This window comes from Neophocaena asiaeorientalis, unplaced genomic scaffold (genome assembly GCF_003031525.2).
Source record: "Neophocaena asiaeorientalis asiaeorientalis breed wild unplaced genomic scaffold, Neophocaena_asiaeorientalis_V1.1 scaffold137, whole genome shotgun sequence".
Lineage (NCBI taxonomy): Eukaryota > Metazoa > Chordata > Mammalia > Artiodactyla > Phocoenidae > Neophocaena > Neophocaena asiaeorientalis.
Window position 1 is genome coordinate 447873 of NW_020171804.1, and position 13833 is coordinate 461705.

General features: G+C 42.4%; 1 protein-coding gene across 5 annotated transcripts in view; it reads left to right on the forward strand.

Annotated features, from left to right (window-relative positions):
* Window positions 1-864: 864 nt before the first annotated feature.
* The window catches only part of OGDH (oxoglutarate dehydrogenase), a 77019-nt gene continuing 64050 nt past the window's right edge, over window positions 865-13833 (forward strand). For 2 of the 5 annotated variants that reach the window (XM_024744822.1, XM_024744747.1), the window contains exon 1: window positions 1875-1896. Coding sequence is in view for 2 of the 5 variants with exons in the window: in XM_024744965.1 (XP_024600733.1) it covers window positions 13527-13547 (21 nt within the window). In the remaining 3 variants the exon portion in view is untranslated. Of the gene's footprint in view, window positions 931-1874; window positions 1897-13099; window positions 13548-13833 lie in introns of those variants that run through there. The other 3 variants (XM_024745043.1, XM_024744965.1, XM_024744895.1) reach the window with 3 other exon arrangements.

Genomic DNA, 13833 nt, shown 5'->3' on the forward strand with positions numbered 1-13833 from the left:
CTTTTTATTACTGCAAATCAGAAAACCAGTATCACTTGCCATAAATGTCAAAGATAAACTGTCACAAATCAGGAAGACAAAGTAACTTAAGTTCTACCTATATTATTATCCACCAAAAGTTTTCAGCCTAATTTCTTATCTCTCTTTGTCAAAAAAGGGAAAGAAGAAAAAGTGGAGCTAAGGATACACTAGCACGAAATGAGGCTTTCTCCTTGCTGTAATGAAGATAGAAGAACTGCAAGGGCTTTCTCAGTATGTGATTGACTACAATTTACCATATTTCATCAAATCTGACCGTTTTCCCCCCACATTTTGAAATAGAGCAGCATCTTACGATCGAGGTGTCCTAGTAACACAGTTTTTTCTTTTTCAGAAGTAAAATAAGCTCTGAAAGCAGATGACCATTTGTATTCGATGAAATGGCATGATACACCGTCCAAGCACCACGTGAAGGTCCCCGCGATCCCGCTGCGGGAAACCGTTGTGTCGGCGCTCGGGCTTCCTGGTTCTCACTCCCCCGGGCCACTACCTGCTGCGCCTCGAGCGCGCATTTGCCGATCAAGGTTCCTTTCTGTCTGGCAGCACAGACTAGGTCAGCTCTCCATCAGAGGACTCCTGACAGCCCACTGCAGGAGACACTACTTAGCAACGTGCAGACCCCCTTTTCAGACCCGTCACGCGTCCCGGTAGGCACCGGCCGGACGACTCCCGGCCGCAGCCTGCGTGTCTGCACTGCTCCCCCAAGAACGCGCCAAGAGCAACGAGGCCGCAACTCTGTGACGTCAAGACCCCGCTCACGAGTTAGGGGCGGCCCCTCTCCTCCCAGGGCGGGGCGGCGTGCTGACGCCACACGCCGGGGCGGGGCCGAGAGTTTGGTGCCCCGGGGTGGGGTGTCGGCGCCTCATTCGGGTGGAGCTGAGCCGGAGACAGGTAGGCTCGGGCTGTAGCCGGGCGCGGCCGGATTTGGGAGGCTCCGCGCCGGTCGGGCAGGAGGCGGGGGTCGCGGCAGGGAGCAAGGCCGCCGCGTCCTCGTTGCGGCCGGCGCCCTGGTGACAGGGAGTGAAGCTGGCTGGAGCGGGGCTGACGGGGGGAGGTGGGTGGGACGGGGCCTGACAGACGGGCGTGGCAGCCAATGGCGCGGCGGGCGCCTTCTGGCGGGCGGAGATTGGCGGGTGCGGGCGTGCGCAGAGGTCGCGCGGGGCGCGGAGCGGCGCTCCATTGGCTGTAGCGGGCAGGGGGTGGGCCGCACGGCGGATGTGAGGGAATGGGCGCCGCGGCGCGGGTGACCCCCAAGGTCGAGGAGGCGTCACGTGGGAGTCGCCCGGCAGTGTCCTCTCCCCACCCGGACGGATGGAAGGGTGGCACGGCCTTGAAGAAGCGGCTGCGAATTGTGGGCAGTCCTCCCTTTCCCCAGAGCGCGGAGACGCTGGTCGGCTTCTGTCCGGGCTGATCCTTCGCTCCTGGGGTGAACCCTTGAGGAACGGATTACCCCGCAGTACCCCCACTTCTTCAGTACCCCACCGTACTAATCCTCCCTGTGTTCCTTGGGGTGACTCCCTTGAGGAGCGGATTACCCCTCAGTATCCTCTGTGTTCAGTACCCGCTATATCCATCCTCCCTGCCCTTTCCTGGGGTGAACCCTTGAGTGGATTACCCCGCAGCATTTACCTTACTCAGTATCTCTGCTGTACTCAGGACGCACCGTGCCCATTCTCTCTGTACTCCTCAGCGTGATGCCCCTGATGAGTGGATTACTTTGCCGCAGCATACCGTGTTCAGTGCCTGTATACTCAGGATCCCTGCATACTCAGCACCCTCGGTACCCATCCTCTCTGTGAGCTCTTTGGGGTGACACCCTTGATGAGTAGAATACCCTGCGGTACCCTGCCGTGCACGGTACGCCACCATACTTCTCTTTCTTCCGGGGTTTGATAGCTCCTGTTGAGATGAAGTGCATTTCCTCGAGGAGCGCACTAGTGTACCTTTTCCCTTTTACCTGATGTCGGTGTAAGTTGGGTACGGAGACTTAGAAAACCAGTGGCGAGAGACGAGTAGATAAGAAACTGCTTTCTCTGCTTTTTGCCCAGGACAGATGACTCAGGCCTGAGGTGTGAACTCTGTCCTGGGGTTTCTCTGCGCCTTGTTCTGCAGTCCTGCGCTTTGAAGCAGGGACTAGAGGCCCACTTTCAGGTACACTGCTCTGAGCACCTTTAGGATGAATCACCTGGGATGAAGCGTTGTTTGCACTGTGTCAGGACGTGCAGCAGTCCAACCGCACAGATTTTTGTGCAAGACCTGCGCGGTATGGAAGTATATAATACTGTTCTAGCTTTGCATATTAGCTGAGGACTAGCTCTTGAAAGTTGGAGAAATATCAGAGTATCCTGATTATATTTTTGAGAGCAGTTTCCAAGTTTCGAGTACTTTTTTTTTCCTTAACAGCTTTATTGAAATACAATTCATGTATCATACAATTCACTCTTTCAAGTATGCAGTTCAGTGGTTTGTAGTATATTTACAGTATACAGCCATCACCAAATTTCAGCATGCGGGATCCGGGATCCAGCCCCGCGCCCCCTGCAGTGGAAGCACAGAGTCTTAACCACTGGACTGCTGGGGAAGTCCCAAAATTCAGTTACTTTTAAAGACTAACTTTAATTTCAGAAATATGAATTTCTGTTGATTTCGTTTAAATTTGAATGCACAGTTTATTAAATGTGAAATATTTACCATGTTTATTACATGTATATCTTGCGTATACATCTATGTGTTTCACATCTGCTTTTAATCAGTCTTACTCCTCACTGCCCCATTTGACCAAAGTACTGTATCATCTCCATTAAAATTTTTAGGTAGTTTTATTTTGGGATAATTGTACAATTATTGAGAAATTTATTTTAGAATGGTATAATTTTGAGAAATAGTACATGCAAATCTATTATATGCAGTTATAACAGATGGTACAGAGAGGTCTCAGTGTCCCTTTACCCACTTTTCTCAAATGATAACATTTTACAAAAACTACAGTATTATATCACAACCAGGTATTGACATTGATAACAGTCAAAATGGAGAACATTTCTATCACCACAAGCATCCGTCCTGTTACCTTTTTATGGCCATACCCACTTCCATCCTGCTTCCAATTCCTTAGCTTGTGGCAACCACTAATCTGTTTTCCATTTCTGTAATTTTGGCATGTCGGGAGTGTTACATAAGGAGACTCATACAGTAAGTAACCTTTTGCGGTTGGCTTTTTTAATTTAAGCGTAATTCTCTGAAAATGCATGCAGGGTGTTGTCTGTGTCAGCAGTTTGTTCCTTTTTATGCATCCAGGCTATTGATGTACCACAGTTGATTTAACTCTCCAACCATTGAAGGACGTCTGGATTGTTTCCGTTCTTTGGCTATTAAGCTGTTATAAACATTTATATACAGGTTTTTATGTACACATAAGTTTTCCTTTCTTCGAGGTAAATGTCCAGGAGTGTAATCACTAGGTCATATGGTGGTTGCATGTTTAGTTTTTTTTTTTTTTTTAGAAATAGACAAACTGTTTTCCAGAGTGACTACCATTTTACATTCCCACCAGTAATGTATTTGTGACCCAGTTTCTCCATATTCTTGCCAGCGTTTGGTGATGTTACCATTTTCTCAAATTTTAGCCATTCTAATAGATGTGTAGTGATTGTGGTTTTAATTTGCATTTCCCTGATGTCTAATGATATTGAATGTCTTTTCATGTGTTTATTTGCCATGGGTATATCCTCTTCAGTGAAATACCTCTTCATATCTTTTGCCCATTTTGTAATTGGATCATTTGCCTTTTTTAATGTTTCATTTTGAGAATTTCTTATGCGTTCTAGTCCTTTCCTGGATATGTGGTTTGCAGATATTTTCTCTAGTCTGTAGCTTGTCTTTTCATCTTCTTAACAGTATCTTTTGCAGAGCAAAAGCTTTTAATTTTGATCAAGTCCTGTTTAGGAATTTTGTCTTTTATGTGTTGTGCTTTTAGCGTCAAGTGAAGAACTCTTTGCCTGGCTCTAGTTCCTCTTACATACTTTTCTAAAAGTTTTTTTTTTTTTTTTTGCGGTACGCGGGCCTCTTACTATTGTGGCCTCTCCCCCGTTGCGGAGCACAGGCTCCGGTTGCGCAGGCTCAGCAGCCATGGCTCACGGGCCCAGCCGCTCTGCGGCATGTGGGATCTTCCCGGACCGGGACACGAACCCGTGTCCCCTGCATCGGCAGGCAGACTCTCAACCACTGCGCCACCAGGGAAGCCCTCTAAAAGTTTTATAGTTTTGTGTTGTACGTTTAAATCTATAATCCATTTTGAGTTGATTTCTATATAAGGTGTGAAGTCTAGTTTGAGTGGTTTCTTTCTTTTCTTTTCCTTTCATTCTTTCTTTTTTTCCCCCTCCCCATAGGTATCCAACCAGCAGCATTTGTTGAAAAGACTGTTCTTTCTCCATTGAATTGCTTTTGCTCTTTTGTCAAAAATCAGTTGGTTGTGCTTGTATGGGTCTGTTCTAGAGTTCTCTGTTCTGTTCCATTGGTCTTTTTGTCTATTTCACCATCAGTAGCACAAGTCTTGATTATTGCAGTTACATAATAAATCTTGAAATTAAGTAGATTGGTTCTTCCCACTTCATTATTCTTTTTCAAAATTGTTTCAGCTGATCTAATTCCTTCGCCTTCCCATATAAATTTTAGCATAATCTTGCCTATGTCTATAAAAATTCTTGCTGGGATTTTGATAGGAATTGTGTTAAAGTTGTTTATCAATTTGGAGATAACTTCTCTACTATGTTCAATCTTCCAATCCTTAAACAAGGTATGTCTATTTATTTAGGTTTTTTCTTTCCTTCATCAGTGTTTTCTAGTTTTTAGCATGCAAGTCCTGCACATGTTTTTTTAGACTTACACTATTTCCTTTTAAAAAATTTTTGTTTTCATGTGTCTGTTGATAGTTTGTACAAATACAGTTGTTTTTTGTATATTTATCTTGTATCCTGTGACCCTGCTGAATTCACTTATTAGTTCTATAAGTGTTTTTGTAGATTCCTTCAGATTTTGTCATAGATAATCATGTCATCTGCAAATAGTAGTAGTTTTATTTTTTACTCTCTGATATATATGCTTTTTAGTTCCTTTTCTTGCCTTATTGCTCTGGCTGCAACTCTCAGTGCTACGCTGAGTAGTAGGGATGAGAGTGGACATCCTTACGTTGCTCCCAGTTTTAAAAAGATGCGTTCAGTCTTTCACCATTAAGTATGTGTTTGCTGTAGACTTTTGTGGATGCTTTATATTAAGTTAAAGTTCCCCTTTATTCCTACTTTTCTGAGAGTTTTTATCATGGGTGTTGAATTTTATCAAGTGCTCATCTGCATCTATTGATATGAGCATGTGATTTTTTCTTCTCTAGCCTGTCAGTATGGTAGATTACATTGTTTTTTGAATATTGAACTAGCTTACATCCCTGGAAAAAACCCCGTTAGGTCATGGTATATAATTGCATTTATATATTGCTTAATTCTATTCGCAGTATTTTGTCAAGGTTATTTATTTACATCTGTATTCATGAGGAATATGAGTTTAAAGCTTTTTTTTCCTTTTTCTTTTTTCTATCTTTGTCTGGATTTCATTTCAGGGACATACTAGCTTCATGAAATGAATTGGTAAGTTCTCCTCCTTGTATTTTCTGGAAGAGATTGTGTAGGTTTGGAGTTAATTAATCTTTAAACGTTTGATAGGATTCTGTAGTGAAACCATCAGGGCCTGGAAATAACGTTTTCTTTTTTTTTTTCTTTCTGCACTGCGTGGCTTGCAGGATCTTAGTTTCCCAACCAGGGATCGAACCCATGCCCCCTGCAGTGGAAGTGCAGAGTCCTAACCACTGGACTGCCAGGGAATTCCCTGGAAATTACTTTTTCAGGAGCTTTTAAATTACATGTGAAATTTCTTTAATAGTTATTTCAAATTGGGTGAGTTGTGGTAGTTTGTACTTTCGTTGAGTTTCTCTATATCCTTGCTGACCTCATGTCTAGCTTTTCCATCTCTTGTTGAAAGGGGGGTTGAAGTTTCCAACTATAATTGTAGCTTTGTCTTTTTCTCCTTTCTCTTTTATTGGTTTGATTCACATATTTTGCAATTATGTTGTTTGGTGTGTACACATTTAGAATTGCTATATTCTCTTAGTGGATTAACCGTTTGTCATTAATATCTCTGTATCTGGTAATTTTCTTTGCTCTGATGTCTACTTTATCTGATAATATAGTCCTGCTTTCCTTTGATTAATGTTTTCATGGTATATAATTTTGCATCCTTTCACTTCCAACCTTCCTGTATTGTTACATTTGAAGTTTCTTATATTATTAGATCCTGTTGTTTTATCCATTCTGCCAATCCCTGTTTTCTAATTGGTGTATTTAGGTCATTTACATAACATATCAAGTAATTATTGATATGTTAGGACTCAAGTCTGCCATTTTATCCTTTATTTCCTTTTTTGTTTTTTGTTCCTCTGCTTTCTTTATCTTGACTTCTTGTGGGTTACTTGAACACATTTTTAAATTCTTCTTTTATTTATATGTAGTGTTTTTGAGTATATCTGTTTGTGTAGCTTTTTTAGTGGTTGTCTAGGTATTATATATACATAGTTTATCACAGTATACTGATGTCATCATTTTATCAGTTTGAAGTATAGAAACCATATCTCTGTTTACATCACTTTATCCTACTCCACTTAAAATTGTCTTTTAACACATTTTTGTCTGGAGACATATTATGGCCACAGGCGTTAGTTTCTGCAAAAATCCCCCAGTCAGTAATGTGTTAAGTATTTCCTTTACAGATATATCATTAGAACCACATCAGATGTGTTGAGATTTTTGTTTCATCAATTACACATCATTTAGAAGACTTCTAGAGGAAAAGGAAATTATATTTACCCATATATTGTCTTTCTGTTGTTCTTTCTTTTCTTCATGATGTTGCAAGATTCCTTTTATCATTTACTTTCTGTTTACAGGACTTCCTTTAGCCTTTCATTTGGTCTTCATGCCAGTAGCCATTCATGCCAGTAGGTCTTCTGGCAGCAGATTTTTTTAGTTTTTCTTCATCTAAGAAGATCTTTATTCCCCTTTTGTTCCTGAAGGATGTTTTTGCTGGATATAGGATTCTGGATTAACAGTTATTTTCCTTCAACACTTGAAAAGTGTTATGCCACTTTCTCCTGGCCTCCATAGTTTCTGGTGAGAAATATGCTATTCAAGTTGTTTGTAGTTTTCAAAAGCTTGTGATGGGTCTTGGAGTGGATTTCTTTGGGTTTATTTTGTTTGGGGTTCTCTCAGCTTCTTGAATCTATAGGTTTATGTCTTTCTGCCACATTTAGGAAGTTTTCAGCCATTATTTGTTTGAATACGTTTTCAGCCCCTTCCTCTTTCTGCTCCTCCTGAGGTTCTGATGACATTTATATTCAGCATTAGGTCTTTTGTTATAGTCCCACGTGTTCCTGAGGTCCTGTTCTTTCTTTTTTCCCCCAGTCTGTTTTCTCTGTTCAGATTGTGAAATTCCTTTCGTTCATGTTTGTTCATGTTCATATTCACTGTTTCTTCTTTCTTCAGTTTAACCTATCCATCAAGTTTTTTATTCTGGTTATTGTAATTTTCAGTTCTGTAATTTCCGTTTGGTTCTTCTTTATATCTTCTTTTTCTTTACTGAGGCTTTCTACTTTCATTTGTTTCAAGTATGTTCCTAGTTGCTTGTGGAAGCATTTTGATGCTGGCTCTTTGGAAATCTTTGCCAGATAATTCTAACATCTGTGTCATCTTGGTGTTGGTGAGCTTCCTCTGACACTGCTGGGGGGGTGGGCGGTGCTCCCTGGTTATGGAGCTAGAGGCTCCTCACCTGGACTCCTTGGTATCTGTGGGTAGGGGACTCCTTGTTACTGCTGTGTGGGTGTAATTTCCCAATTACACCTTTGGGATTCCACCCTGCCTGGGAAGGGAGAGGTGCTGCCCTGTTATTGCTGGGCGAGAGTAGAATCCAGGCTCCCTCCTAGATTGTTGGGGTGGGGAGGGTGGCTCATTGTCACCTGGTGGGGATGGAAGTCCCTGATCTCCTCTGACACTACCAGGTGGAGTGGGAGTGGGCCACAGTGTTTCTGTGGGGTTGGTTGCAGTAGAGTTGTTATTGTCTAAAAATATTCTGTCCTGCTAGGCTGACCCATTCCTGGTCCTTTGGCCAGAGAGGGCAGGCTTTTACTGCAGCTTTTTTTTTGGTCTACATTAGTTGGTATTTCTGGGTTGCCAGCTTCTTCAGCATCTAGCCTGGAATATATGAGGCAAAAGGAAAACCGAGAACTCAATGCTCAGTCTTTTGGGACCCCGAGGCCCCTTCCCAGTCTGTCTCCTCTCCACCTTTCAGAGTCTTATGTTTTGTTTTGTGTTAAATGAAACATCTCATGTTTTTAGCTGCATTTAGTGGGAAACAGAAGTCCTGTATGTGCTTTTTAAATTTTTAATAAATATTGACAAGTGTCCTTGCTTTCCATAAAAATTTAATAATTTCTACTTTAACCAACACCTTTAAAAAGTGCTTATTTACCTATACCATACACCACTGCATTCAGGGCACCTTTGGAAACACAGTGCCGGTCTGGGCAGGATGGATCAGTCTTCAGACCCATGCACTGAAGCTTGTTTGGGGTTCCCACTTCAGAGGTGGAAGTCCCCCCCAGCAATCTGGTCAGCTACCCACTCCAAATTTACTTCTGTTTAGTTTTACCTTGGGAACTTCAGCTTTTTAAGACATATCATTAGTTGTGGGGTGGGGTTTTTTTTTTTTTCTTCTGGTAGGTTGTAGTCCTTTAGTCATAAAAATACTTTAAAAAAATAAATTTATTTATTTTTGGCTGTGTTGGCTCTTCATTGCTGTGCGCAGGCTTTCTCTAGTTGCAGTGAGTGGGGGCTACTCTTCGTTGCGATGCGCGGGCTTCTCATTGCAGTGGTTTTTCTTGTTGCGGAGCACGGGCTCTAGGTGTGCGGGCTTCAGGAGTTGTGGTACGCAGCCTCAGGAGTTGTGGCTCACAGGCTCTAGAGAGCAGGCTCAGTAGTTGTGGCGCATGGGCTTAGTTGCTACACAGCGTGTGGGATCTTCCCAGATGAGGGCTCAAACCCGTGTCCCCTGCATTGGCAGGCAGATTCTTAACCACTGCGCCACAAGGGAAGTCCCATAAAAGTACTTTTAAAGTGTGCAAAGTTCTTTCATGTTTGTATTATAATTACAAAAAACATTGAGGGAGCAGAAGTGATTGCATCCTTCACTTTATGGCAGAGGAAACCAACACAGATCAAGTGATACATTTAAGGCTCACACAGAAAGGAAGAGTCACTCTGCCTGTTTGCCCTGCAGGCTCGACCACCGTTTCTGTGTAATAATGGCAAAATACCTTTGTAGTTGAAGAGCACTCTGCACTACCTCTCAGTCCCTCAGTTTATGTTTGATGGGGCATCACAAGTGAAAGACATTGCATTCTCTTGAGATTCTCAGCCACTAAAAGAAAATTGGTACTTGTGCTCTCCGTGTACATAATGTCTTTGTATCACTGCTAAAACTAGAATAATGGATTAACAGCGCTAGGTATGTAACAAGCATTGTTTTCTTGATTCATCACGAAAATCTTAATGAGTCCAAAACCAAAAGAAAACAAAAAACAAAAAGTCTCTCAAGGTAAGTTTTTTAAAATGATTCTTAGGCAACACACAGTGGTAACAGTCATTTAATGATGCATGTGCTTTTCCCTAAAAGACGCATGTCCTGAGAAATGCCCAGGCTGTTTTTGCCTCTTTAATTACTCCTCTGCCTAGCCAGCATGAGGGTGGTAGACGTCAGCAGTCAGTTTATCTCCTCATCCTGTGAATGGGGAGGGGCCTTGGGTAAGATGTGTGCTGCCTGACTGGGGAATGTCCAGGCACAGATAAACTGTTTTATTTTCCTAAGGGCAGAGCACTGAACCCTTAAAAACAAATTTTGCTTTGGTTTTGGGGTTTTTTTTTTAATGTTATTTTTCTCAAATGTATAGATTTATACTTGCATCTTGAAATTAATGGGTTACAGATAGTGTCACTTTGTGTACTTTGTTGATAGGGATAGGCTCGTTTATGTTTCTTCTTAGACTTTTTTAAAAACAACTTTATTGAGGGGCTTCCCTGGTGGTCCAGTGGTTGGGACTCCATGCTTCCACTGCAGAGGGGCACGGGTTCGATCCCTGGTTGGGGAACTAGGATCCCGCATGCCACGCAGTGTGGCAAAAAAAATAAATAAAGTTTAGGTTTGGGCAAATCTGTTCACAAACATTTAAAAACAAAAAACTTTATTGAGGTATAATGCATATACCATACAATTCACCCATTTAAATTGTACAATTTAACATTTTACAGTATATCATAAGGTTGTGAAACCATCAGCATTATCTATCAATAGTTTTAGAACATTTTCATTCCCCGCCCCCCCCAAAAAAAAAAACCCGTACCCATTAGTTGTCATGTCTTATCCTTGCTACCCCCAGTCCTGGGCTTTCTGTCTGTATCAATTTGCCTCTTTTGAACATCTTCATATAAATGAAGTCATACAACATGTGTTTTTTGTGTGTGAATGACTGTTTTCACTTAAAAGTTTCAAAGTTCATCTGTGTTGCAAGAGATACCAACATTTCATTCCTTTACATTGCCTAATACTATTACATGGTATGGCTATACCACACTCTGTATACCCATTGATCAGTTGATGGACATTTGGGTTGTTTCCACTTTGGGGCTCGTATAATGCTGCAGTGAACATCCGTGTACAAGGTCTTGTGTGGACGTATGTTTTTGTTTTCTTGGTTGTATACCTAGGAGTGCAGTTGCTGAGTCATATGGTAATTCTATGTTTAACTTTTTGAGGAACTGCCAAACTGTTTTCCAAAGTGACTGCACCAGCTTACATTCCCACCAGAATTGTATGAGGGTTCTAAATTCTTCACATTCTCTCCAACACTTGCTTGTGTTGATTGTATCTAATCTAGTGGGCATGAAGTGGTATCTTGTTGTGGTTTTGATTTGCATTTTTTTCCCTAATGACTAATGATGTTGAGTATCTTTTAATGTGCTTATTGGTCATTTGTGTGTCTTCTTTGGAAAAATGCCTGTTTGTATCCTTTGGCAATTTTTAAAAAATTAATCAATTTATTTATTTGGCTGTGTCGGGTCCTAGTTGTGGCACGAGGGCTCCTAGTTGTGCTGCATGTGGGGTCTTCCCTGTGGCATGCAGGATCTTTAGTTGTGGCACGCAAACTCTTAGTTGCATCATGTGGGGTCTAGTCCCCTGACCAGGAATCGAACCTGGGCCCCCCTGCATTGGGAGCGTGGAGTCTTAACCACTGCGCCACCAGGGAAGTCATTTTTGGCAGTTTTTTGATAGGGTTATTTTTATTTCATTATTGACTTGTAAGAGTTCTTATCAGCTCTATGATTTGCAAATATTCCTTTTACTCTTAGACTGTCTTCTCTTTTTTGATGGTGTTCTTTGAAGCACGGAAATTTTTATTTTGATGAAGTCCAGTTTGTCTATTTTTTTTGTTGTTTGTCCTTCTGGTGTCCTAACTAAGACACGTTGTTTGTCTCAAGGCTATGAAGATTTATTCCATTTTAACTTGGAAGTTATAAAACTTCTAAGAGTCTTACAGTTTTAGCTCTTACATTTAGGTCTTTGATCCATTTTCAGTTAATTTTGTATATGGTGTGAGACAGGGGTCCAAACTTCATTTTTTCACATATGGATCTCCAGTTGCCCCAGCACCGTCTGTTGAAAAGACTATTCTTTCCCCACTGAGAATTTTTGGCCCCCTTGTCAAGTAGAAATATTGTTCTAAACCACAAGTCAGAACGCTTGGACTTCTTGGACAACCCGAAGCTTTCATGAAAGTGTTTGAACAATTCAGTGTTTCTACCAAAATGGTGCACTATTCGTAATGTTGACTCTGGAATTGGAAGGATGGAATCTGAACCTACCAAAATCTGAAATGTATATATACCTGCTGTCTGCTCTGTGGGTCCATAAGATCGTGGATAGAGAACAGCTGTTCTTGGTCTTCCCAGGGTGGAGGCCGAGGATGTTGAGCCATCTGCTGAAGGGCAGGTTTTCCGATGAGTCATCTTAAGGGAAGTTTGAAAATTGCTAGTAACAGTGCTCGGCAGCACTGAGCTCTTTGTCAGATTCGGTGACTGTAGATAGCTAGGTAACGTGGTTTGTTTATAGTATCATATTGGAAGGACCGCACTGGGAAGAACACATGAAACGAGCAGTTTTGTGCTTGTCAGTGTGGTGCCTGTTAATTGGGTATCGCAGCAACTGAATAATGACAGTTAATGGTGGTGATGATACTAATGGAGGTGATGATACTGCTGTGTTCTAGGAGAAAACCCCAGCTCAGGGGCCATCGAGTGTTTCAAGCTGCCTAGATAATAATGACATTGGAGGAAAAAAATGAGTGTTTTCCTTTGGACCTGAATTTTTAAAAAAAATTAACGTGGAAAGCAGCAGTAGTAGTATTTTTGCCATCAGTGTCTTTCTTTGTTTGCCTGTTAGAGAAAATGGGAGTATAGTTGGAGGTAGGAAGAACTACTGAAGTTACTTAAGGTTAAAAAGAAAAGGAGTTAAGATTGCATTCTATAGCAAAATATAAGCTTGTTCATCTTTAAATTTTAAGGAACAAGTTTTTGTTTGTTGTTCAGTTTGTTTTTAAAGTACCTGTTCTGCTTTTCCCTTTTGCTGACCTGTCTTTTCTGAGCAGGAGAACAGGCCAGACACTCTCTCTGTCAGTGTCCTTTATGCGTATTCTGATCGTATTTGGCTTAAGAGGAAGGGTTCGTATAAACTGTGTAGAGGATAGTTTATGTAACATTTATTTCTGGGTAATTCTCAGCATGTCTCAGAGCTTGGATTTCCTTCAGGCAGGAGTGGAGGTGGGGTGTAATTCCAACTTGACAGCCCAGGCACTTGCTTTAAGGCAGATTTAAGGGCAACCATGTGTTAGGCCAGCAGGCACCGTATCTCAGGGCAGAGGGCTGTGGTGAACCTCGTCCCTGCCCTGGGGCTCCCTTTCCCTCCCACAGCCTCTTTCGCTTTGACTGGAAGGTGCTGGGATCTTTATGGGGAGAGGAACTGCACAGTGTCCTTATCCCTTCCTGACTGGGTCCCCCGGAGGCATCTGGATTCTGACTGGTGCTTGGAAGTGGTTCAAGACCCCTCTGGGGACAGTCTAAACTCTTTCATGATCTGCTGGGTGCATTAGCTGCTTTTGTAAAATGGCTAGCGTATATAGAGTTACAATAGATTTAGTAAAATTACAATCCTCAAACTCAGGGTCTGTTCAACCTTGGGGAAAACTTAAACTCAGAAAGGTGACCTGTAAAACAGAAGAGCTAGCGCCTGCCTTCTAGGGAGTTGGTGGGGTTCGTGAAGAATCCTAACATGTCAAGTTGATGACCACAGAGCGCCCCAAGGTAGGTAGACACTTGTGTAGTCACTGCTGCCCGTGCTTCCTCCCACAGAGCCCGCTCCCAGTCCCAGGAAACGGGGCTCAGGACCCCTGGCTGTCCAGCCAGTCCACCTCTCCTGCCAGAAGAGACGATTCTTGCTCTTCCCCTGTGTTCTGCTCGCCTTTCTACCTCTCTGTCTTTCCTCCTCCTGATTCTTATATTTAGAAAGCCTGCCGTTCCGCCTCTCCAGAGCAAAATCCTCCCTGTGCTCCGCCCCTTCCCCAAGCTTTCCCAGCCACCGGAAAGGAAC